At 36.9% G+C, this 27,326-nt stretch overlaps 1 protein-coding gene across 5 annotated transcripts; it reads right to left on the reverse strand.

Moving 5' to 3' along the window:
- Positions 1-4,073: 4,073 nt before the first annotated feature.
- On the reverse strand, positions 4,074-27,326 carry LOC145978253 (serine/arginine-rich splicing factor 2-like). Of its 5 annotated transcripts, none has more exons than XR_014440661.1 (5): positions 26,998-27,326; positions 18,248-18,388; positions 14,959-15,200; positions 13,707-13,778; positions 4,074-10,160 (listed from the first exon to the last, which is right to left on the reverse strand). XR_014440661.1 is itself a non-coding variant. In XM_083110748.1 (4 exons), exons 1-3 carry the CDS (start codon positions 27,177-27,179, stop codon positions 14,963-14,965), a joined length of 543 nt encoding a protein of 180 aa, XP_082966874.1. In that variant the 5' UTR covers positions 27,180-27,326; the 3' UTR covers positions 10,711-13,778; positions 14,959-14,962. The 5 variants fall into 5 exon arrangements, 3 of the variants coding, with proteins under 3 accessions (XP_082966874.1, XP_082966873.1, XP_082966872.1); XR_014440662.1 differs by having other exon boundaries at positions 13,707-13,769; positions 14,958-15,200; XM_083110748.1 differs by lacking the exon at positions 4,074-10,160 and having other exon boundaries at positions 10,711-13,778; positions 14,959-15,182.

Genomic DNA, 27,326 nt, shown 5'->3' on the forward strand with positions numbered 1-27,326 from the left:
AATGAATCCAATGTTGAGGACCCAGATCTTACTGTAGACGATTCCATGCTTCGACACATACAGAAGTGTACGGAAGAAGCAGCAGCTCGAAACCAGCAACCCAACTGACATTTGTTATTACAAGAACTTGACGCTTTCCTGGCTATTTTATATGCTAGAAGAGTGTATGGGTGCAGTTCTATAGACTACGATTTTTTTTTATGGAAAACTACTTTGGGGGCCACGTTTCTTTCAACAAACAATATCAAGAAACAGATTCATGGAAATAATGAAATATCTTAGATTCAATTCAAAATCATCCAGATCTGAACGATTACAAACTGATAAATTTGCACTGTGCTCTGAAATTTGGGACAAATTTATAGCTAATTGTAGGAATTGCTACTCTCCAGGGGTATATCTGACAGCTGACGTACAATTGTTTCCCTCGAAAGCGAGGTGTAGATTTACACAGTACATGCCAAACAAACCAGACAAATTTGGTATAAAATTTTGGATGCTAGTGGACGTACATTCCAAATACATGTGCAAAGCCTTTCCATACCTTGGGAAAATGAATCAAGGAATGATCATGTTACTGTACCTGAAAATGTTGTATTGAGAATTACTTCACCTTATCTAAATGTGGGTAGAAATGTAACTTCTGACAATTATTTCACATCGCTAAAACTCGCTGAGAAGCTAAAGGAGAAGAAGACGAGCCTAATTGGCATTATGAAGAAAAATAGAAAGGTGATTCCTAATGAAACTGAACATTAGAACACAAGTGTATGAAACATGTTTGCTAAAAAAGGGGGACATTACATTGTGTGCATACCAGCTAAACAAACAAAAATGTTCTACTCCTAAGCTCCGTGCATTCAGATGTAGAAGTAGATTTGCAAAGCCAGAAGATCAAGTATTACAACAAAACTAAATGCGGTGTTATGTTGTTGATCAAATGGCACGCAAATATTCAGTCCGTGCTTAATCACGTAGATGGCCGGTACATGTGTTTTACAATATCTTAGATCTGGCAGCAATAAATGCATGGGTAGTTCACAAGGCAGTCACGGGGAGGAACGTTACGAGATAACTTTTTCATAGAATTAGCTGAGGAACTGAGAGAAGGACATTTGAATGCAAAGCCCAATAAAATATTGTCAACATCAATATCACATGCACGGAATGTAAGTGCCTCTGTTTCCAGAAAGAGGCGCCAACGCCACGTGGAATTGTGCAATGAAAACAAAACAAGTGACACTTGTTCAATGTGCAACAAATATGTTTGTGGAAAATGTGTTTCTGGTGTAGAAAAGGTACTGAAATGCAAAAATGTAATATGTGAAATTTCATTACGGAAACTTATTTCCTTGAAGAAAATGAATATTTATTGTTGTAATTAGTGCATGGAAAAAAATCGCTGGGTTTCATGATATTTTTGTATTTTTTTTCACAAAATATTTTGTTTTATTAGTAATAAGATGATTATTGACAATATGATTTTGAGAAATGGTCAAATTTTAAATACCGGTCATATTGACCAGAGGTGGCGCTTCTAGTGTTAATTCTGTATGCTACCTAGCATTGCCCGTGTGTACTACGAGGGTCACTATTTATATTTTGAGCCTTGGCAACACTGATTGAAGTTAGGTGCGATTTGACGTTTGCAGGGAATCATCTGGCATTATTGACCATAACGTACTTCAAATGTTTTGTCAATAGCTTCATTTGTGTTGTTTATGTTGCCTTGGAGATTGCAACACAATAAAATGGAATTAACTCGTGAACATTTTGGTGCGGTGATTTTTTACGATTTTCGACGTGGATTATCAAGACAAGAGTGCATCGATCAACTTACTTCCACATTTGGCGATGAAGCCCCATCCTTTGCCACTGTGAAACGCTGGTATAACGAATTTAATCGTAGCCGCCATTCGCTCACCGACGAGATTCGCGAAGGTCGTCCAAAATCAGTTGTTGTTTAAGAAAACATTGATGCTGAGCCAAACCTAATACTGCAAGATCGTCATGTGACATACTGTGAGATTGAGGCAACCATAGGCATTAGTTCCACCAGCATATATAAAATATTACATGGTCATTTAGCTGTGAGAAAGGTATGTTCTCGTTGGATCCCACACAATTTGACAAAAACTCAAAAAGACGCTCGTGTCAATTGGTGCAAACAAATGCTCAATAAATACAATCGTGGTGCTTCAAAAGACTTATAGAAGATTGTAACAGGTGACGAATCATGGATATATGCATATGAGCCGGAACGTAAACAGCAGTCGACTATATGGGTGTTTCAAGATGAACCCAATCAAACTAAAGTTGTTCGCGCTCGAAGCACATCGAAACAAATGGTCGCCTGTTTGTTTCGGGAAAACTGGTCATGTGGCAACTGTGCCTTTAGAGGAACGTAGAACGGTCGGTCAACTCTGAATGGTACACAACAATTTGTTTGCCAGAGGTCTTCGGTCAAATACGGAAAACAAACAAATGCCGTCGGATCATTCTTCATCAAGACAATGCCAGCTGTCACACATCTCGTCTAACAACCGACTTTATGAACAGTCAAAAAATAGAATTGATGGGTCATCCGCCGTACAATCCTGATTTGGCACCCAATGACTTCTTCTTCTTCCCGAATGTCAAGAATAAATTGCGTGGACAATGATTTTCGTCGGCGGAAGACGCCGTTGATGCGTTCAAAAACCATATTATGGAGGTGTCTCAAGAAGAGTGGAAAAACTGCTTTGACAAATGGTTAGAACGAATGCAAAAGTGCATTGACCATAAAGGAGAATACTTCGAAAAACAATAAAGCAGTTTTCAATGCCAAATTCCTGTTTTTTCATTGTTAGGCTCAAAATATAAATAGTGACCCTCGTACTTGGTGCTTGAGCATCATCATCTCCTTGCAGCACACTATTCCACACATACACCTAAATTATTTTCACAACACACTATGAAAATATTGCGAAAACTTAAAAGTTTCCCCTTTCATACTATTAACGCCAATCATCTCGGACATATCCTTTATTTGTTGGGACAAAATGGTGTTAAAAATCATTACATCTGATGTCTTAGTACACACACAAACTTGACACATACAAAAATTTATATTTATTTTTATCATTTATACAGGACCCAGAATACGTTGCTACCCTTAAAATGCAAGTTGACTATTGAGGTAACTCACATCAACTCAACAATGCCACGAGCCGAGCTGAAACTGGCAACTTTCTGTGGCAGTTAATCTAGCGGAAATACGTTCATAGCAGCAGTTACGTAAGTTCATTGTAAAGATGCGTATACATGTGCAAACTGAACTGCTTGTTCTCACCATTGGGATGTGGTTTGCAGCACCGGGCAAACTGCTTGTGAACCGTTCGTGGCGATCCATTTCCTGTCTGTTTTTCTGATGAACACAAAGGCGTTCACAGTGCAGACTGGGACGGCATCATGCGTAGTTCGTTGCTTTTGGTTTGCTTACGAAACTCCAGATTGTCTATTGGTTTTGTTGCAGTTTTTGATGTAATTATGGAGTGGTCCTAGGAAAATGCACTAAAACTTATTGGTATTTATGAAACCAAATCTTTACTCTGGGATCCTAAACATAAGGACCATTTAAAAAAAATTAAAGCAAGATGCCTGGAGGGAAATAGATGCCGAAATGAATATTTCTGCGGACAAATGTGACTTCAAATCCATCATAAGCTCCGTACCAGAGTTTTTTATACACGGTGTGCCACCAACGTAGTCGTTTCCTCCTCTTCTTGCACAAACTAGCCATCACTAAAGCCGCACCACTCATCCCCAAAATCTCATACTTGTCCTCACACGAAGACATGATAAGACGAACACTGAACAAATGATTGCCGGTGGTTCACGGTTTCCCATGGATCGTTGGAAGTTCGCTGTAAGAATAATTTCAGCGAACGGATCACAAGCAGTTCGGTTTGCAGATGTATACGCACCTTTACACAACAACTAATTCAATACCAACATTGCATCAGAATAGCAACTTATGTTGCACACTGCATTATGATGAAATAAAGAGCAGGCATTATTATTTGAATCTTTATTTTACTTAGATACTGTGCACAAAACAGTTTGCGAATATAGCTGGGGACCAAAATATACTAACATGGAAAAAATAAAAGGTGACCACAGAGAATCTGTATGGCAGTTGCACAGATATTAATTCTCCCAATAACTCAGGCATATTATTTTAATTCCTTTCAATTGACAGGAAATTGGGTTTAAAATGAAGACTGTATGCAAATGGGAACCATAGATGTAGTCACTTTTGAATATGATTTAACTGCAGGTTCTCAACAAGAATCTACAATATTCTTGGTATGTCGCCTTAATTTTTTTTTCCAGCCGATTCTTCTTCTCTTGCAGGATTTCAATGGACACAGCTTTTCTGTTCTTGGTCTTATTAAACTTTTAAAAGGACAACAAACACAAATTATAATATGAGTATATAAAGACCTAAAAAACCCTATAATCCAAGGTTCATTCTGCCATTTATAATTACATACAATGGTCCTATTGATGAAGAAATGTATTTCCAGTTGGTCACTTCTATTGTTTCTTCCCCTAGATGAAAATACTCTCTCTTGGTACAGGCTGTATGTATCTTTATGTACCATCAACAATCAAATATGTTCATTTAAAAATGAAACAAATTGATCCCATTAATCGTCCCTTGTATGTTCACTTGCAATTCAACTGCAGGAAATTTAACATTGTAGACACTTTTTATCATCAACCAAATTATGATGAAAAGAGTGACTATTGTTGCCCCATGTGTAACAATTTGTTGGGTTTCATGACTTGGATAGGCTAAAAAAATAAATTGCCTTGGAAAAAGATAAACACTTTGTTTCAGTATATTTTGACTTCTTTGAAATTGGTGTGAAACCAGTAATTTTATTTTTTGGAAACAACGCTATGATCTGCAAATGCATTCAACCCAATATGGCACCCTACTTTTCAATAACCTTACAGAGGTGTACAGGCACGGACAGTTCTGGGTTGTAACAATCCCATTGACTTTCAATGGAAGCGTTACAACCCAGAACTGTCCACGACTGTATTACGATGCCAACCTTCCTCATTGAGAAACCAGAAAAGACAGGAACTCATTTTGAACAAAGCTAAAACAAGTAATGCTAGTTGATTATTTTTAGTTTACGGTAAGAAATGTAAAAAAGAAACAATTGTGCTGGTTAATCAATCATCTGATGGACCAGGTAGAAGTCTCTCCCAAAATATAATAATGAAATACAGGGCATACACAAAAGGATGGTGGTTTCAAATGTTAATAAAATTATTTCTCACGTCACATGGCTACAACATACACTGTCAACAGCAGCAACTGTCCAAGTTTCCCATGCTCTACCAACGGAGTCCACTTCTCATGCACACTTGAGGGGCCACAGGGGCAGTTTCCAAGAAGGTTTCGAAGCAGGAGAGTGCTTTCTGTGTGCTCGATTTTAAGGTGTCCCCCTTCAGTGATTACAGAGCAGTGCGAGTTTCATGTACGATTTTAAAATTATGCACGACACAGGAATATGATAACCAGGTGGTAACGACAATTTATGGAAACTGGATGCTTGTGTAAAGGTGCTTCTCAATTGTGTTCTTCCATAGAGCTGGATAGGACATGCTGCAAATGGGAGATGACAATCTTCTTCGGCCACCTCGTTCACCAAATCTTCCACCATGTGGTTTCGTTCAAGACAGATTTTTGTACCAACATTGTCCACGCCCATCCATGAAAATTAGTGATCCGATAATAATGGACATGGTACACAGATTGATTGAGTTGGTGTTTTAAGTCCACTTTATGCACAGTAAGGTTAATTGGGACTGGACCTACAGTTTAAAGTGGGATCTGAACCACTATGTGCCTCCACTGGGTATCGAACCTGGGACCCTTTGATTACAAAGCAATGACACTACATATGCTACACCGAGTCTTGGATGTGATTGATTACGGCGTGAATGTGTGTCGTATGACCCAGGGTGCACACATTGAAGGATTGTAATTAACACGTAAGAACTTGGACAGTTGCAGACGAGTATGATGTGACCATGCAACATGATTTTATTAACATTAGAAACTGGACCATTCTTCTTTGTGTATGCCCTGTATATAAATTATTTGAGATTTACATGAACGACCTGAATCCCCTTCTAAAGCTTCTGATGTTTGCACTCTGAATTATTATACCTTCATGCTGTAATTTCCAGCAGCAAAATGACTACAAGTTTCAAATCTTCGATTTCCTTCATTACGGTGACCAGATTTTTAAGAGCAAAATGGGACGGAAAATGACCGTTTCTTCATAAGTACTTGTTTGAAAACTAAAATAAATACTGTGTACACAATATAGTGATATGCATTGCACTCCAACCAAGAAGCTATTTAGAATTAGAAGCCATTCACTGATATTTGGCCGATCTTCAGTACATCCTCCTTTTCAAATAACATTTTGTAAAAGTTCACACACTTGTGATTAAAGTTCACCTTGTTAAACAACACAGCTTTCAAAGTTTGTACTGAAAGAGCATTCTTGTCACTTAAATGAAAACACTATCAGTGGGGGCATGAGTTCAGGTGAACATAGAAGGAACTTATTTAAGAAAATCTGAATATGGCACATTCTTGACATTAAAATGTGAAATAGCTTCAACCCAACAAAGCCATAGTTCACAGTAGTAGTAGAGAAGGTATATTGTTGCAGTAATTCTTATGACGATAAAACAGTCACAAAAAGGGGCATTTTGGCATACCGTACAAAAAATCTGGGCAGATTAAAAAATGGGACTGTCATGGTTAAAACATAGTTACACCTAATGTAAAAATAGACAATTTTGTTGCCGACGCCTACAATTGGCCTTCCAGAAGAGCACAGTTCTACCATAACTCTGCACATTAAAATCCTGCGAAAATTTTCTTACCGAGAAATGCAGTTCTCTTTTAACCTTTAGCATCTGAATGGTCGATCTGGGCAACACACACCTGTATTTCTATTGAGGATGGATGGTCGATATTTCGACCTTGACCAGAAGTGCACGGCAGCAACTAACGCAAGACTTCTTGAAAACTACACATTTCAGTTCTGTCTTTTTTTAATCTTTAGTATACATATGAAGGTATGACTTACTCAAATTACAAAACAATACATCCATTGTTACTATTATTAACAAGCGAAATTTGAAAAAGTCATTATTTTCCCTTCGCTACTTCCATATCATGGGAGAGATTCATAAAAGTGGCTATAAATTATAAACTGCTGCATCTTTTTGAAAAATTTAAATTCTACAAGCAAGAATGAGTAAAAAGCAACATTTGAAATGTCTGACAATTAAGGATTCAGGGGAGATGGGGGGACGTGGCTTCAGTTTCAATGGGAATACAGGCGTGCAAGGGTTCCTCGACCAAAGGTTAATATGCTACATACATAAATATTATACTTACCTGTTTGTTGCACTTTCCTCTATCTGAACAGTTGACCTGTATTGGAGAATCTGCAATGCTTAAGACACAGTGTACACATTCCGACAAAAAATACAATTACATTCTCCTATACTTGCATTAAATCTACATATCTGACATAAGATTTGTTTTTAAATAAATGCGGAACTTTTGCAGCCTTATGGTTCAAACAGTATGAGTAATGGAATGACATTTTTAAGATTTTAAAATTTCATGATGCTAAATAATTATGTAAGTAAACCAATTAATCCTTAAATCTGATTTTGGGAATTACGTAAATTATGATAGTCAATTTAATATTTTCATCGGCACGCACATTAACTATATTTATAAAATAAATCAAACTGTGGGTAAGTACTATGTCATAAAAAAGCAAAATTTCTTGAAAATTAAATCCATATCGATGCTTGTATTGGGACTGTGTTCCACAGTATCTACATTTACTTTTATGTGAATGTTCTTGCTATTCTTTCAAAAATAACCTCTATTACATTAACTTTATGATATTTCATGAAACATTAAATGCTTGGTGAGAATGGATTTTAACCCGTAAACACAAAATGAGGGAATTACACGCTTGACGATAAATATTTATATTTCGACTTCTACAGATTTTCCTTTGTTTTGATCCTACAGTCTAGTCTTTCAACCTGAGAAAATATCTGAACAAGTCAATTTTCACAAAAGCATAAAGAAAGCAAAATGTATCGAAATCAACAACTTTCAGAAGTCTGACATGCTCTCTACTGCAGTTGGAATGGACTCTCATCATTAAAACCAATGCATACATATAGAATAGAATGTAACATTATGCACGTGGCTTGTAAATTGTAGATCTTAGCTTCAAACGCAATTGTAAACCCCAATTCGTCCAAAAACCTTACACCTTTCACTTGAAGGAAAATAGTATGAGCTGCTTTATTTTCTTCCTAACTTTTGAAAAAGATGAAATTGGTGTAGGGACTGCCAAAGAACATGACTGCCTAGGGTGAGACTAAGATTGTGAGTCAACAACATAGCCCCACACTGCTACATTGTGATTATTCTTGCCTGCAGAATTAGTGGCAAATGATGCAGTTATGCATATTTAGTTTTGGACGAAAACGCAAAACAACACATTGTAATGTTAATTTTTCAAGTTTCTGGAGGTGCATTTTCCCCACCCTGTTTTGTCAGGAAATAAGTGTCTTTAAACACAAAATTGAGAGATTATTTACTGACAACACTTTCTGATGTCAGAATTATCCTGAGTTATGCAATTCATGGAAAATTGATTAATTCTGAGAAGCAAAAATGGACCCCTTTATACAGGAATAAACTTAATATTCTGGTGACACAAATGTGCTATTAGAAGGGATATGTTTAATTTGTGTGGTAAGTGCAGTTTTTAAATTAAATTTGGGATTATATTCACATTTTAAAAAACAAAACGTAATTTTATATACCGCTTTTTCACTGCTATAACAGTGAAATTTTATTTTATTTACAGCTTTGGAACCCAAAATTGAATGTTTTTGTCCCAAATTCTTGTATTTTTATTTACAAGAAATATGTGCCTCTACTAATACTAATAGCTTATTACTTTTGTTACCCTCTGTTGAAAGCTTAATGAACAAGTGGCATTCGATACTGTTGAAGATTTTATCTGTCTCAAAACATATTTTTACAGAATTTTGCTTCTTTCCATCTTGGTGCTGTATTTCCTATTTTTACTTCCTTTCACATCTCTAATATTCAGAATACTGCTGGTTTCAAAGGAACCACCAAATTAAAACTTCCAAACAGAGGAAAAACAATGGAAATTTGCAGGCGACATTGTTGCAATGGGGTTAGGTATCTATGTTTCAGTAATGGAGATAAATTGGTCGTAAAGATTAAGATGACATTACATTTTTCAGGAAGTCAAAATCACACGTACAATATGTTCAATAAACTAGGAACACTAAAACAATTTCGTTGCAAAAAGCAAGTTTTTACAGCATTGTAAGTTTATTTCTGTGTACCGGACACTTCTCAATAATGGACATCTTTATATTTCCAAGTTGTGTCCATTGCATAGAAGTTCCACTGTAATCTATTTTTCATTTTCTCTTTTTAAACACTTCTGGCTAATAGCAACAGCATTACTTTGTAAGGGAAACAAATTGTTACTCTTTGCCTAGAAGTATGTGAATGGGCTGGTGTTGGAATGAACATGTTCGGAAGCATGGTTAAGCTTGTCCTGCAGTGTCCAGTTATTAAGATCATACAATCTTAACCAAATACAATTTTAAACTAGTTGAATGTTTTAAGTGACAATGCTCATGCATTGTGCCAAAGTATCACGACAATAGAAAAAATAGCAAGAACATTCACACATTTTAATTTAAGCAATAATATTCTCTGCAAATTTCGTGCAGGAAAACACACCGATGTTAGCAGTGAACGGAACTTAACGATTCAATAACCAAAGCATTCTAGACACGTGGAACACAAGAGTCGTTGAAGACTGCAAAGACGCTTTCTCTGATTTCAGGCAGCAAATTTCTACAGCAAGGCTGGGACCAGGACAACAGGAACCACTGCAATCTGCATCAGCAACACCCATACAGCACCGCACTGCTTACACAGCAACAGCAACCGCACACTGCCAACTGCTGCACTGGTACCCGGTCCCGCCCTACGATATTGAAAAACAACGTTAGCTGGCATTTCAACTTTAACTTTCATTATTGATTGATAATCCTTTTTACAGGGTATCGTGCCTTTGTTTCTTAATATACTGTCCCTACAGATCTGAACAAGAAACAATTCACTCAATTAACACAATCAATAAGCCCACTCATTAATTATAAAAGCATGCTGAAGTTTATTAATTTTAAGTTATGTGCATTTTCTTTTTCAGTTTCAAGCACATTATAGTGTCGTCTTTGTGCTATTATATCATTGGAACTATTAACAAGACAATAACTTTGCTGATGAGGCATTCAGCACTGCCTTTCTGTTGGTTATATTTACTACACTTGAGCAAAAGTGAGATTTATGTGCTAAAATGCACAATAGTGATGCTTTAACCTTAAAATTGCATGATAACATACGCTTTTCATACGTTTAATCTTGCAACTTGATGTTGACATATAGTTTGAAAAAAAAAAAAAATGCCAACATTCCTAGCATACGTGAATGACCTTTTGGTAAAAATTGACATTCAGAGCCCTCAGGTCCACGAAATGCCAACTTCCTCTCCTCTCAACCACATGACAAATAATCTAAAACATTTTAATGGTTGCAAAAATGAACTGGATTTAACTTGATGTAATATTAATCCATCAGAAAATACATGAAAAATTGCAGGCATCACACTATCATAATGTACAAATACCAAAATAATCCAGTCCAACCTTAAATTGATTAGTGTTTTGCTTTACCAAAAACTCTTAACATTATCACCGTAAGACTCTGGATAAAATCATCCGGCTCATTTCAATTACTTATTACATCTTTATTGGCAAATGACTTACGAATCTAGCTAACAACGAAATTTAAAATATTCTAAATACATGTAAAATACCTTTTCAAAAGTGATTTTATTAGCAAACAAGCAATTAACTAATCATTATTATTTTTTACCAAACCAAGCCAACATTTCCAAACGAGGGGGGGTCAATGGGATAAATAAAAATAAATTTTGTTTTCTGTATAATTTCTATTGAATAAAAGTGCTTATTTTTAATATATGGATTACACCTAAACTGAAAAGTCATGTACATGAATGAAATGAACACTATTACAACTAATTGAGTACAAATATTATGACTAATGGGAACACCAAATGATGAAGACATCCTTTGTACATTCGATTACAATTCAATACATCCCACAAATAACATGAAGCTAATATACGGTTGTATAGGGATGTTACAGAAATGGAGGGCAAAAAGTTCTTCATCGGATTTCTCCTACAAAAAACTCAAAAGAAAAATCCACATTGAACATCAAACAAATTCATTAAGACTTTAAAAAAAAACCTGCTTACTCATAGATAAGTGTCCAGTTGATCAAGTTAAATATAACAGAAAATATAATATTATGACCTACAATAAAAGAAAAAAAACCGTTGAAAGAAAGGAAACAATTCATTCTTAGAAGTGATTTAATGATGCCTTCTACTTTTTGCAGAGTTCAGAAAGGTAATATTTAAAAGCCACACAAACTATTTTAATTCCTTGTGTTTGTGTGGATCTCAGGTACCTTAATACTAGTTCCTGCATGGGGAACATTATAAAGCAACCTTAGATAAATGCAGCTTTACATTTTTACCCACAGCTGAAATATTAAGTGAATATTAAACTAGGTGGTCAATATGACATTGCAATTTCTAATTTCAGATTTAACAATAGTGGCATTTACCTCTATTGGAAAATAATTGCGCTTATCCAAATCTAACTTGGTTCCCTAAACATCATGTACAAGACATGTGAATGATCATGAATTCACACTGAGAAACATGTATGCTTGATCCTATTTCTCATGCATTAACGAACTACATTCATAACGGAACCCACACTTTCAGGTTTTAAAAAATTTTAAGCTAATTATTCTCACACCTAGTTATAACTAAAGATTCTCATGTCACAGTTAAACAAATTCAAGAACAGAACACTATCATTCTCTGGGATGTATAATATTTTAAAAAACATATTTCAATATTATATTTGTGAAATACAAAACTGAAGACAGTTCTTTTCTTCTTGTTGTCACATATCCAGTGCAAATTTCTCCTTAACTGGCAAAACAGAAACTCTCATTCGTAGAAAGCATCATAAACCATGTAATCACCATTTAACAAAAGCTATGGTCAAAGCATGAAGACACATTTCTACTACCATGAAAATTAACAAGACTACAAGCTATCAAGTTACCCCTAGAAATACCATGTAGCCTACAAAGCCAATCTTTCAATGACTGGAGCAAAAAAGGATATGATCTAAAAAAATTCACAACTATTTTTCACACAGACTACAATTGACTTTGCTTAATTTCAATATATTAATACGGATATTTGAACTGAAGTCCTTACAACAAAATTTACACAATTGGTTGTCTGCAAATTATAACCTTGTCAAATACAAGCTACAAATATTAGAATGGGACATAAAAAGAAAACACCTTGTTACATATAACTAGGGGCATGCATATTTCGTTTTTGACGAAAAAACGAAATTTGAAAAAACACATTGTAGTGTTAATTTTTCATGTTTTTGAAAGGTGTGAGGTGCATTTTGTGACCATATTTTGTCACGAAATAATGCGAAATGAACTGCAAAAAGCGAAATTAACTCTTAAACACGAAATTCAGGGTTTATTCACCGCCGTGACACCTTCCGAGGTCTGAATTATCCTGAGAGTTATGCAATTCCCGGAAAATTGATTAATTCTGCTGTTAATATTGGAGAAGCAAAAATGGACTCCTTTACACAGAAATAAACTTAATACTCTGATGATTACATAAATGTGCTATTAGAAGTGAAATGTTAATTCTGTGGAATAAGTGTAGTTTTTAAATCAAATTTAGGATTATTTTCACAATTTTAAAACCAATATGTCTTTTTATATACCACTTTTCATCCATTTTTTCACCGCTATAACACCGATATTTTATTTTATTTACCGCTTTTGAACCCGAAATTGACTCAGTTTTTGTACCGAAATTTTGCCTTTTTATTTACCAAAAATATGTGCCTCTACATATAACATACGTGAATACAACAAAATCATCTATGAGAGCTCCGAGCGAGTATATTCTACCCACTAAGTTACCGAACAATATTTTCTTTGTCATTCTTGTCAATTCTAAGTGTGTGTGTATATATATATTGCTAATTATTGTAGCTTCCACTATTCTTTACAACTTTTCAAGTTAAGAATAAATTGGTGCAAATAAAAAAAAAGTGGAAGAATTTACCATTGTTGGCTGCAACAATACTCGAGCCTAACCTGAAATTAAGCAAAAACTGTAACCAAAGTCAACCAAGTTAGTAACAGCTTTGCTTCAGTGTCCTAAAAATATTCACTCATATGCACAGGATAAATTACTTCTGGGGTGAAATAGTGAAGAGTTCTTCTTTGAACGAATATTGCTATTAACTATAGTTACATGGGCCTAAATAGAACTGTAAACAAATTGCAAAGCTCTTCACGATGGTCATACGTTAATTATTAGTACCTTTTCATGTTTCTGGAGGCATCTCTAGTCCACAAGGCTGGCCATTGTTGTCTTGCCATGTCCCCATGTTACCTACAAAAGAAACACCTTTCATTACATCTCTACAAGCAAGAGAAAATATCTACCTACGTAGGGTATTCTGGGAAAAAGTACTTACGTCAAAAAATGCAATTTTACCGCATTTCTTTTATTCTTTTAAGAGCAAATGTTGTAGACATGATACACACGTTGGACCATCACTGCTTAGAATCTTGCCCAATATAAAAATTTATGCTCTTTATCTGATTCAGTGTGAATTACATGAAAGCAATATAAAATCGCAGTTTGTGAATTATGTGCCTTTCCCCAAAACACCCTACATTTAGGTACGTCAGTGTTTTACTGGATTTCAGTGTCTATTTGTACAAAAAGAGGTAAATGAAAAATTGCAATAATTAAAAAATTTTTAAAATATTGATCAATATTGATATGTAAATATTCTTCTGCAATTGCATGCATCACATTACCAGACATTTGATTTAGAATACTCAAGAATTACATCAGAATATGAAAACAGATGTTATGTAATTACAAAATATAGTTTTTCATGCAAAATAAAAAGAAGTTTGAATTTTGCATAATTTCCAGGATAATTACACTCCGCGAAAGTGTCGCGCAACCATCTTTGTGGACACCGTAAAAGACCAATATGCCGCAAATGTATCGGCAGATGAATTCCAACAAATACTTTCCGATAACGATACAGCCGTAATAAAGACACTAAGGAATATTATGCCAACTTCAGAATCATGGGCAATAAGTGTTGTTTAGGACGTAGAAAAGTAATGTTACAATGTTGTGCACAGTGTCACCTTTGAACATTTATATTATTGTTTTACTTATTATTAAGTTAGGTTATTAAATGACAATACTATACTTACTGCCAATCACACCAAAACAAACTCACATTGAAACAATTAAAGTTGCAGTCCCAAAGTGAAAACTACTGTCCACAAGTAAGAACCTCCTTGCATTTACTACAGATTTTCTTAATTTCGCCATCACCTTGTAATCAAGGGGTTCCAGGTTAAACACTAGGTGAACGCACACAGTGACTCGGAACCCAATTTAAACTGTAGGTCGAAGTCTCAATTAGCCTATCTGTGCACAAAAGTATTTAAAAAAAAAAAAAAAAAAAAACCTATTTGCTTAACTCCTGGATGAAGTAACGTACCAGAGAGAACAAGTGGACCCAACATATCCCTTCACTAACCTTTTCATTTTGACTTAGATCTGGACTTGCTCTTGCTCTGCTCACGATCGTCATTATCATGATCCCGTCCATGGCTCTTACTCCTGCTCCTGGACCGGCTTTTCCCTCGGGAGCTCTTGCTGTCCGAACGGCTGTGGCTCCGGCTCCTGGAATAGGAACGTCGTCCACGACTTCGACTCCTGCTTCGAGAATGGCGGGAACGTGATCTGGATCGGCTTCTGGACCTGGAGCGTCGGCGAGACCTAAGAGTAAGACCTGCTCCTACAACATTTAACAATTACATACAATCACAAAACCCAACCCAGAACTAGACTGAAGAAAAAAAAAGTGCAATTCTCCTTTAACTTGTTTTTCATTGAATTGCTGCAGAAACCTTGAAAAACCATTAGACTGAAAATAACAAATAACTGAATTCTCTTAATAAACTTAATATAAAAACAAGTTTTTTTTTTTGGGAGTCCTACTAATCCCCTATGAACATGTCTAGTTCATTGATATAACACATGTCCTTGTTTTTCTATTTGCATTTGTTACTAGCAAGGATATGATTTTTTTTTACTTTGGGAGAACACATGCTCTCTTAATCACACATACACGACTTTTGATGGAGAACAATGTGTAACCCCAAACACATTACACAAAAAAGGGTTTACTTTAGGGCTGAGCCAAAACAGATACTTGTATAATTCCAATAAAATAAAGGCTTGATATATACATATATCTGTGTGTATGTGCTCTGTTGTAACGATGCATCTCAAGTTTAGTCTTTTTTAGATCAGTGACAATCAGATGTTTCAAATATGAGAAAAATATTATAAGATAAGAGTGAGATAATCGTGTCCTCGTCGCTCCCCCTTCCCCATGTTGAAAAATTAGATCATGCCTTTTCAACTTCCTCTAAAACTAAGGGATCACTCTTCCCAAACTACCATTAAATCATCCGTGAAGACAAGAATAATTGGCAATTTACCAGCCCCGGCCGGTCACAATGTCTAAAACTAACAGAAAGCTGTAATGTAAAACCCATGTAGTCTCCTTTTTGTCCTTTAACAAGGAATAAAAATTTGTAAACTAAATGTAAGTAGAGAATGATAACTAACCAGTCTCTTGTTTCTATATCAGGCGATTGAGTTCAGTACCGTAATATTGCGACGAGACTTTGCTTTCGACGCATATACTTTTGGCAAATGATTTCTAAAAAAAGTAATTGCATAGTTCTCTCCACTGGCATGGCGGAAAAACCAAACCCATCCCTACACGTTGCAGAAAGAACCTGCCATCATCTCTTTCAAAGAATATTATTTCCCTGGCGCATTCGTGTGTCGAAACATGCCTGCTGAAATCCAGTTATCTAGATCGGGACACACAAAAGTCTAAAGTTGGAAAGGAAAAGGGGATTAGCCCAGGTATTTGAATTTCCAGGAATATGCTATGAACTATGTCTGAGACACATCCACAATGTGGGCGAAGACTGCTTTGACTGCGGGAGGTCTCTAAGGAGAGAGATGTCCACAATACACCAGGTGCCTTGTTGGCCCTGGGACCTTATAGGGATTATTGTTACACAAGACCGCATTTGTGGGAACAAATCCTGGTCTACTTCGAAGGAACTCCTATGGGGATAATTTGACGTTATCCTTGATTTGCAAGATACTTGACCACAAGTCTTATCTGCGTATGAATTCTTTGTCATGTACTTGCCGTTCATGGAGTCCACGTTCAACTAACAAATGCACAAAAATGTATTTTTCAGTTTTTTCACAACCAAAGGTAAGTTGGAAAAGGTGAATGAACATTTGAAAAGGAACAAATTTTGGTTTTGGCCACGCTTCTAGCGACTCAAAAACAATGGTATCGGTGCAAAAATATCAACCGATACTTTCCACCCTAGTTTACTTGCTTGTAACAACTGTAAATTAGAAGAAATTAGTCCGCACCCCTACACAAAATCCATAGTTGGGTAACAAACTGGAAGCAGTGGCGGGGATTGGGTTCCAAAACTGGCAGGGCACAGACAGTTAATTTTCCTTGGTGGGGGGCAACTGCCATCCCTCCATAGCCGCCACTGACAGGAAGATATGAATGTCCTAACAAGACAGTAAAATAAGAGAATTGCCATGTCAATTAACTCAGCCTTCAACACACAAGCTTACCCAGTTCACTCTTATCTTGAAGATAAAAAGTGTGTCATCAAAGCCACACTCAACATACTTGCCGTGGTACCTGCTTACCAGTTATGGATAAAAAAAACTTGGGAATTGCACGTCTCCAAAGCTTAATGAAAGCACCCCAACGTGTTCATAAAATGTATATTGTGTTCTTTACGAGTGATGTTATGATTTACCATAAGTGCTGGAACATACATACATCCTCTTCATTTTAAATCACAAGATTTTGATGCACTATACTAACATTTCATTCTATTTGAGGGGAGAGGGTAAGTATATAACAGTTGTCTCAAAAAATATACAACACTATTACAGCCCTTAAAGGTTTTCAAATGTAACTTGAAATAATAGCTAAAATTTTAATGAAAGGAGGTTTAATCCAAAGCGATATTGAAAGTGAAGTACAAGGACAGTTAAGATTTGCATTTCCAAGAACAATTACTCAAATTAGAACCAAGTTCGAAGCAATCAGGACTTTCTTCAAGATGTCCACAAGCAACGTTCCAGAACACCAAGGATGTTTAAATTTATGCAAGAGGAAATAAGCCATGATGTTTGTAACTGCTTTGGTTTGTATTATCAGCAGTGCAAGGTTCCATCAGTTTGAATATTCACGATAACTTTCACCAATTTTAAATTCTAGTTTAAAACTATCGAAGTACAGTCTTCTAAATTAAACAGTTATGAGTGTTAAATTTGGAGGACATCTGTATCCAGTGCACCAAAGCTGAATTCTGGTTACGAAATAGACATCACCTCCACTTCAATATCTCCGTCTAGTTTGTTGCACTTTTTGACTACTTGGTTACATGGTGCAACACAGACTCATCTACATTGTCGATTTGATGTCAAGCAGTGTATTTGGTGTCTGCCTCATTTGCACTATGTTTGGAGCAGTGTAGCATGCTAACTAATCAAATGAATGTTTAAAGCAACAGCCAGGCATTTGTTGAATCTTCTGAACTTGTCATTTCCTTGCACCAGCCCCGACACCAGGGTACACCTGCACTACACCAAGTGTCAAAAAGTGCAGCAAATTAGACGGGGTTAATAGATCACAACAAATTATTAATCCTTAACTGCAAGTCTTTTAAATCAACCTAAACATTTACAACGCCTACCTTCTCCTATACCGGCTGTATCTCCGATATGGCGACGATGGTCGGCCGTATCGGGCCATCTGCACTCTCAACTCCCTTCCATCAAGAACTCTCCCATCCATGGCATCCAAAGCATCTTCAGCATCTCTTTTGTCATAGAATCTACAATAAATTAGAAAACACTTATTAAATTCAGTTTGCTACTATGGCGTAAGTGCCAGGTCAATTGCTAACAGGAACAAAAATTAGCAATGTTAATGGCCACAAAAGCATAAACACCAGTATAATGATCTTGAGAGATCATACTAATTTGTAATGCCAATCTTTATTTACTCTGTGTTATATGTAACCACTGTTATTACGGTCAACATTATTTTATTTACTTGTTCGATGTTACCTGTGCATTAATGACTGCTTTGGTAATTGTGTCATGTACTCTGTTTATCAGTATTAACTTATTATACAGATATTTTGTTAAGGTATTTGTGTGGTCACAAAGAATTTGTAATATTAATCTTATAATTGTGTATTAACGTGTAGCACATGTTTAATATTATAATATGCAATTACCCTTTCCGCCTTAAGCACGTAGTTCAATCTACTGCCTTAGAGATGGCACTGCCTGCTCTCGCATGGTTCCACGTAGTTTGCTCCTTTGAACCGAGGCTATATAACCGGCCGCGGAACAGATTTTCTTAAGTTGGCTTTCAAGTCTGCTAACGATAACATATCTTAAAACACTGACCCGCAAGAGGTTTCCGCCACTATCAACCAGCAATATCGCCTGGGAATTGAGGCGTTGGGTTATAGGGCAAACCGCTCATAAGGTTTACCGTTGTGCACCCTGTTACTGTTAACGGAACGGTAATTGTAAGTATAGGCCTTGCCGTTTACTGCTTAAACCCCTCTGCAAGGTGTTGGGCTTTATTAGGCCGTTTACGATAAGGGTCGGGGTGTAGCTTTGAAGAAATTACAGGTCAGATAAAGTACGATGGTTATCATGAGGGTGACCTTAATAGATGGCCCTGTTCCCTGTAAAAAAGCCTGCAGCCAAAGAAGTCAGTGCAAGTAAAGGACTGCACTTTCCTGATGCGTGTTGGACCTACGGTTACGACTCCAGAGGGCAGCTGCAGCAGGGTTCCTGTTCCCAGTCCTGCTATTATAAGAAGCCATTCTCCCCCATTGTGTCGCAGTATATTGGCCTAGTGAGTGTAATATCCTACACGGGCATGTGCTAAACTTACACTGTTTACAGTTGCTTTTGCATAAGTGTATCCAGCTACAGCCATTAAATTTTCTCTAACTTTATCAGACAGCATAGTTTCTCCAGAACCCTGAGTGAAATACAGTCTCATGACAACTGGAGGAAACTTTAGCAAGATGGTAAAACTTTGCAGTGCGTTTGGTGTTACTGATTGATCGTTGCCAAGTTTGTTGGTTGCACCGCCACAGATGGGTAAGGCATGTAAGTATAGTAGCCCGTGAATATTGCACCAGATACCACCTTATGCCAACATATCTTACACATATCTTATCCTTGGAGATATTAGTCATTAGAAAAAAATATATAATATGACAAATGTGTATGAATCAGAGTTGATATGAAAAAGAGATAACTAGCAATGAGAACACTACTAAACTTCTGCACTCGTTGTTCACTTGCTTGAAATCGTGAAGTTGAAAGTCAGCCAGATGTTGGTTGCAAATTTTGTGTGGAAATGTAAGATACTTATTAAAATACTATGTGATATCTAGTGAAAAATAAAGGGTTTAAAACATGGGGAAAACAATGTGTCCTTAGTTTTATCTACTGATCATATCTGGCACCTAAGTTGAAATGGAATTTTTAAAGATTCTGCTTCCAGTCTAAAGATCTGCTTCAAGTACGGTCTTGCACCTATTGGACACAACCTCTGTATGTGCTTCCTAGATCATGGTGCTGCACTGTGTGTAGACATTATCCCTTTAAACAATTTTGATTTTATCCTTTTAAACGATTTTCAATCTTTAAAACTTCTTCAGTTATGAGACTGTAATGCCACCACAATACAAACCTTATGTAAGGTGGAAATATCACAATCTCAGACCTTCTGTAAACATAACCACACGCATATAAGCAGGGCTCGAAAAATCCCGGGTGTCAGGTCGCCATGGCGACTGATCTTTTGCTGTAATATGTACGAAATTTTGATGATTCGAAGTTCAAATTGCAGTTCCTACAGGATTAGTTTAGTGCAGAAAACCCGATGAAATATCTCTTAACGATTTCTGATATAGACTGGATTGCGCGACTTTTGAAACACACTGTAGTATGCAGAATTGCTAGTAGGTGGTTTCCTGGCACCTAGCTTTGAGGTAAATTTTTTGAGCACTGCATATTAGTGTTGCAAACTCGTCCGAATAAAATCCATGCACTTAGTCCAAAAAGGCATTTCACGTGCCTGCCGATGTTTAATTACTTACACAGTGGTAGATTACACACAAAAAAAATGGGGGGTGAGTTACTTTTAGCTCTCTAGCTACCCGTAGAATTTTTAGTGTTACTTCAAAATGTTAAAAAGTGTGTATTTTATAGCAATGTCAAAAGGAAGGGTGTATCACCTTACAATACTCCTTGAATATGGGTCATTCCATACGAAATCATCCAATGGTGGTTGTATGATCATTATAGAAAAAAACACTTTTAGTACATACGTTCTGCATATCAAAAACAATTTTAAAAAAATCCTGTCTTGGTTATATGGATGCGAAACTTGGCCCATTACATTGAAAGAGGAACATAAATAAGGAGCATAGGAAAAAAAATCCTTACAAAAATATTTTGACCTAAAGGGGATGAGACAGGTGAGTGAAGGTGGTTACATAATTTAGTATTGCATATGTATTCCTGTCCAGATATTATAATAATTAAATCAGGAAGACTTAGATGGGCAGGCCATGTGACATGAACCGGAGAGAAAACAAGAGTTTACAGGATTCTTGTTGGGAAGCCTGATGGTAAGAGGCCAGTAAGAAGGCCAAGATGGAGAGAGAACTTTGAGACGGACCTAAAGGAATCTGGTAGGGATGGAAAAGAGTGGATAGATCTTGCTCAGGATAGGGACAGATGGAAGGCCTGTGTTGCAGCAGCCATAAACCTTTGGGTTTAATAAGGCTAGAGCGAGTCGATCAGACCTTAATTCCCCTGGGGTGACCATGGTATTTAAAAATTGGATTTTTAAGCCAGATTTTTTTATTGAAGGGGTTTAGACTCAACTAGTTTGGTCAATATGTGACCTAATTTGTGACGTTGCAGAGCAAGGTTAAGCTATATGCTTACCTAAAATAATAAAGCCTTTTCATTTTCTTTTTTAAAGTTGGGTTTAAAAAGCCTAAAAAAATAGCAACATAGGATTTTAAGGTAACTGTTCGATCTCGCCCGAACACATTTCTTCATTTTTACAGAAGAAACTACTTACTGGAATGAGTTTCTCTCGTATTTCGAAAGTTCGTGGAGGTATTTTGTTCCATCTATTTGACCTGGAATTCATGTATTTTTGAAGAAAAATATCTCTCCGAAGAACAACTGCCGTTGCTGTTATTTGCCTCGGAGTGATTTTACAATACCGAGAATTTCTCCATTTTGTTTAAAATTCGGCAGTCAATAATTTTGGCCCCCTAATCACAAATCTGCAGTCAAAATTTGGCGCTCACACGTGGAAATAGCAAAATAATCTAAATTAAGTTCTTATTTCTACACCCTCGATTTCCAAATTTCCCAGAGATTCGGGGCTCTGCACCTGGGGTAATTGGCCTACTGCTAACACGGCCCCACATCCGCTTTGCTCCAGCTTTCTCTAGAGAGTCCCTGTTAAACGCATGTTAGAAATTAGCTGGATTCACCCGACTCCAAATAAGTGCCAAATTTTAAGTGCAGATTCGTGATTACGAGGCCCAAATTAGTAAGTATCCCAAATTTCAAACAAATTGGATAAATTCCCTGTATTGATAGATTATACCTTTGCCTCCTTTACGTGAGCCGGATGTTGCATATGTTACATGACATGACAACCCGCTGTCAGTGTATCCAACTAAGCAGTTTTTTTTTAGCAAGATGAAAAAATTAAATATACATTCCCGATATTACTACGACCCCAAATTTTAACTATGTTTGCCTAACCTAACCTTACCGTGAATGGTTTGTGGGGCATTTTTCGGTTAAGGTTTTAAACACTGCATACCCACGACGCTACTGAAGCTGCCCACCATATTGCGAGTTACGGAAGCGAAAAAAGGAAGAACAATAATTACTCGTAATGTGAAAAATTGAAATTATTTTCATGACAAAAGCAAAATCTCATCTTAAAGAATATTTCGCAATGCAGAATAGAATAGGTAAGTACCAATGTTAAAAATGACTAAATAAACCAGTTAGAGGTGTTCGGGCGAGATCGAACCGGTAATGATTTTAATTACTTGACTTGACAAAAATTTAAATTACAAAATCAAATGAACTTTTAAAGCAGCAGACAGGCATTAGTTGAATTTTCGGTAAAATTTTCGTATCCCCAAAACATATTTCTTCAATTTTACAGGAGAAAGTACTTACCGAAATGGGTTTATTTATACTTTAGGAAGGTCTTGGAAGTTTGTTTTCACCTCGTTGAAATTTTTTTGCCGGTAAATCATGTAATTTTCGACATTAATGTCACTCCAATGCACGAAAGCTGTTCCCTTGATGTCCGTCTACTACGTGAACCAAATATTTGCGAGCGTTTAATGACGTAACAACCAGGTCAGTGTTTCCAAATACGCGGTTTTGTAACTGTGTAACAGTTCTAGAACGTAAATAAACGTGAGTTACTGTTCATCATTTCTGATTACGAACTTGCGACAACATGACGTGCACAGGATCAGTGGCGTGCTCAATGTGAGGTTGATGGGGGCTATAACCCCCCCTTTCGCCCAGTATCTCTAAGGCTATTTATGAATGGTTCATGGGCTATTTATGTATGGTGCGTGGGGCTATCCGCGAATGGTTCGTGGGGCTATCCGTGAATGGTTCGTGGGGCTATCTGTGAATGGTTCATGGGGCTATCCGTGAATCGTTCGTGGGGCTAGCGCCAATGGTTCGTGGGGCTATCCGAGAATGGTTCGTGGGGCTATCCGAGAATGGTTCGTGGGGCTATCCGTGAATGGTTTGTGGGGCTATTTATGAATGGTTCGTGGGGCTATCCGTGAATGGTTCGTGGGGCTATCCGTGAATGGTTCGTGGGGCTATCCGTGAATGGTTCGTGGGGCTATCCGTGAATCGTTCGTGGGGCTAGCGCCAATGGTTCGTGGGGCTATCCGAGAATGGTGTGTGGGGCTACGAATATTTTTTTCGAAACCAATTTTTAACTATTGAAACCTTTGCGTGGCCCTACTAACCTATCCACGTGCCAATGGTTCGTGGGGCTATCTTTTTCACTATTGAAACCTTTGCGTGGCCCTACTAACCTATCCACGCACCAGTGGTTTGTGGGGCTAGCGCCAATGGTTCGTCGGGCTATATTTTTAACTATTGAAACCTTTGCGTGGCCCTACTAACCTATCCACGCGCCAATGGTTCGTGGGGCTATCTTTTTCACTATTGAAACCTTTGCGTGGCCCTACTAACCTATCCACGCGCCAGTGGTTTGTGGGGCTAGCGCCAATGGTTTGTGGGGCTAGCGCCAATGGTTCGTGGGGCTATATTTTTAACTATTGAAACCTTTGCGTGGCCCTACTAACCTATCCACGTGCCAATGGTTCGTGGGGCTATCTTTTTCACTATTGAAACCTTTGCGTGGCCCTACTAACCTATCCACGTGCCAATGGTTCGTGGGGCTAGCGCCAATGGTTCATGGGGCTGTCTTTTTCACTATTGAAATCTTTGCGTGGCCCTACTAACCTATCCACGCGCCAATGGTTTCAGTTGCTTTGTTTTATTTCAATCACTTATCGCACAACACTCTTGCTACCTTGCGTTCTGGCGTCAGCAGACTGAAGTTTATTTTTAGGCTAAAGGCCTATGTTGTTATCCATATCATTAAAATTTCAGTAACCACCAAACGTCTCTAATTCCCTTATTTTCGTATTTTCCACATTCATACTTACGTATTCTCCATACTAGTACCTAGATATTTTGCTATGAAGAAGGTCGCAACACTGCATAACCACTGATCATGGACTACGCTAGTCAAGATTTCTCCGCCATATCGCGTGTAACGCAAGCAAAAGCGAAGAAAATAAAAATACTCCATATTTCGAAAATTGAGATTATTTGCCTGCAAAAAACGAAACGCGAAATAGAAGAATCCTTACGAATGCAGAATATGTAAGTATCAATGTGAAAAATACGAAAATAAGGGAATTAGAGACATTTGGTGGTTACCGAAATTTTAATGAATTTTCTGACACTGTACTAGTCTCCTGCACGAAAATAAATGTACACCGAAAAAGCTTCACATATCAACAATCAAAGCCAGGTTGTAGATCATCCACATGCAGTTTAAAATCTGGTGAAAATAGCTCACCACTTGGTGAAGATAGTCACTTCGTAAAATTAACTTAATCAATACAAGTATTATGCTTTAAAACCATTATAATTCGGATTTAATAAATAATTTTACTTGTCAGTAATTACCTACTGTGCATTTCTCCATCCTGGTGGAGATAGCACATTTTTTGTATATAATTATGTGATACACCAATGTTGAAACTTAATAAAATTAGTTTAATCAATAAACATACCATTATTTACATGCTTTAAAACTGTGGTACTAGTTTACTATCCTTCGGACAGATTTCTTCATTTCTACAGAAGAAACTACTTACCGTAATAAGTTCCTGTAGTATTATCTAACATTGGGAAGGTGTTTTGTGTGAAATTCAGGCAAGTTTTCCGTATCCTGGAAAAGGATTTCTTCAAATTTAAAAGCTTGGGGCTCATTTTGGGGGCAGGTGACTCCCTCCAATTTCTAACATGCCTTTAACAGGTAGTCTATAGAGAAAGCCAGGGAGCCGGAGCGGGGTTAGTGGTAGGTCAATTAGCCCAGGGGCAGAGGCCGGAATTAGTGGGAAATTTGGGACTCAAAAATTTCAATCGAAAATCATTTCTTAGTTTAAATTTCTCACCGATTCCGGGATGGATAGCCCCAAAAACCATTCACGGAATGCTCCGCGAAGCAGATAGGTAAGTACGAATGTCAAAAAGTGACTAAACTAAGACATTTTACAGCTATGCAATAACATGGAAACCATGTTTCTCGCATGTGAGAAAATGGCGTCTTGCGTAAAGTTGAAAAATTTGTTTACCCCACGAACCATTCAAGTAAGGTCAGGTTAGCTTAGGTTAGGTAAGCATAGTAAAAATTAAGGGTGATCGTGAACATAGTTTTGCAACGCTAATCATTGCGAAAAATGGTTGTTTTCTTCATAAATTACTTGTGTTTACTCCGTTCACGGACCCACTTTTTTGAACTTATTTCGCAATTTCTAGAGGTGCCCGCCAAATTTTAACTGCAGATTCGTGATTACGAGATCAAAATTAGCGAGTACGCCAAATTTTGGAACGAGTTTACAATACCGGACCACTCTCCAATTTCTATGAAATTTCGCCTACTCACTAATTGTGAACTCCTAATCACGAATCTTCTTGTAATAATTGGCGGTCAAGTATGTAAATCGAGAAAAAAACGAAATAAACTATGTTTTTTTAACGTAACGTAACACAGTAGCTCCACGGAAGACGCCATTTTACCAACATGAAGAAATAAACGTGCAATACACTGTATAGTTCTCTAAGCCAAAATGTTAATTTTTCTTTGTATTTATGCTAATGGAACCTAACCTAACAGGCCTAACCTAACCTCGTAGGCATTCCTCGTCGTGCATAAAGGAAAACCATTAAGGGATATCGAAAGAAAGATGGTTCCGAATTGCTGTGTATGGACAATCACCATGGTAAATCGCAAGGTTATTTTACAAGTTCTACACGTAAATGTACAATTTTAACAAGTGACCGCCAAATATGAACTACAGATACGTCATCAGGACACCGAAATTAGTAAGTAGGCGAAATTTTATAGAAATTGGAGAGTGGTCCGGTATTGTAAACTCATGCCCAAATTTTAAAGCAATTGAAGATACTTCCGGTATTCTTTATTTCCTCAGTGTGAATTTTGGTGTGTTTGAATAATTCTATAATTACGTTGAATTTCGCTTCGGTAACAGTAGTATAAGCTGGATACACATTAAACTCTTTTATTTTCAAATAAAAAAGTCCTCAACAACGCAATTCCGTAAGTACTTTCTCGTCTTTTCTCCTGTAAATTTTAAGAAATCCGTCTCCGGCTTATACTATCGTTACCTTAGCTTCTTCGCTACACACTATAAAATGCTTACTGAACGTTTAGTTATCTTTATGAAAAAAGATTGCGAAAATCTGTTTTATATTACGTTTATACACATCGTACATACAGAGGAAATATTTGTTCGCCAAGCAAATTTTAATCTAAAACAACATAAGCTCAAATAATTGTGCCGAGAGAACGTAACGTTTGTTCTCATGTGTCTATTACATTCAGTATGCTCAAAAACAAGAAGAAAAATCAAAGTTGTAGGATTTCGATGGATTATTTTCAAAGGTTGTGAGACAGAATGTAATACGCCACGTGCCAATGAAATAAGTCACAATGAAATGTTTCCTACCGAAAGTATTCGAACCCCTTACAAAATACAATAAAAAGCACACAAATAAATTTACTTACCGAACAAATGCAAACCCTCTGCTTTCTCTGGAAAACCTATCTCTAGGGATATATATATCCCCAACATCGCCATATTTTTCGAAGACACGACGCAAATCCTCTGGTGTTGTACGATACGTTAAATTATCTACTTTCAAAGATACCATACCGTGAATATCGGGAGGTGGCCTTCCGTAACTCATGTTGGCTGAATCAATATTTCACTGCTCACTAACCCAATTCTTTACAGTGGAAACTAAATACTAAATCACCTCACGAAATTAGAAATTCACAAGCAGCTACCATCACTCATGTATACGACTGTCAAGATGGCGTCCTCTGCAGTCTGC

Source organism: Lepisma saccharinum, chromosome 24, assembly GCF_977018435.1.
Source record: "Lepisma saccharinum chromosome 24, izLepSacc3.1, whole genome shotgun sequence".
Classification (NCBI taxonomy): domain Eukaryota; kingdom Metazoa; phylum Arthropoda; class Insecta; order Zygentoma; family Lepismatidae; genus Lepisma; species Lepisma saccharinum.

What these genes read in the sequence shown, in the direction of transcription:
- LOC145978253 (XM_083110747.1), bottom strand. Translation starts at nt 27,179, where the DNA reads ATGAGTTACGGAAGGCCACCTCCCGATATTCACGGTATGGTATCTTTG. An exon ending in AGAGGGTTTGCATTTGTTCG is followed by an intron (nt 18,389 to 26,997) that starts GTAAGTAAATTT and finishes AATTTATTGTAG; the next exon opens with ATTCTATGACAAAAGAGATG. An exon ending in TACAGCCGGTATAGGAGAAG is followed by an intron (nt 15,201 to 18,247) that starts GTAGGCGTTGTA and finishes TCTTACTCTTAG; the next exon opens with GTCTCGCCGACGCTCCAGGT.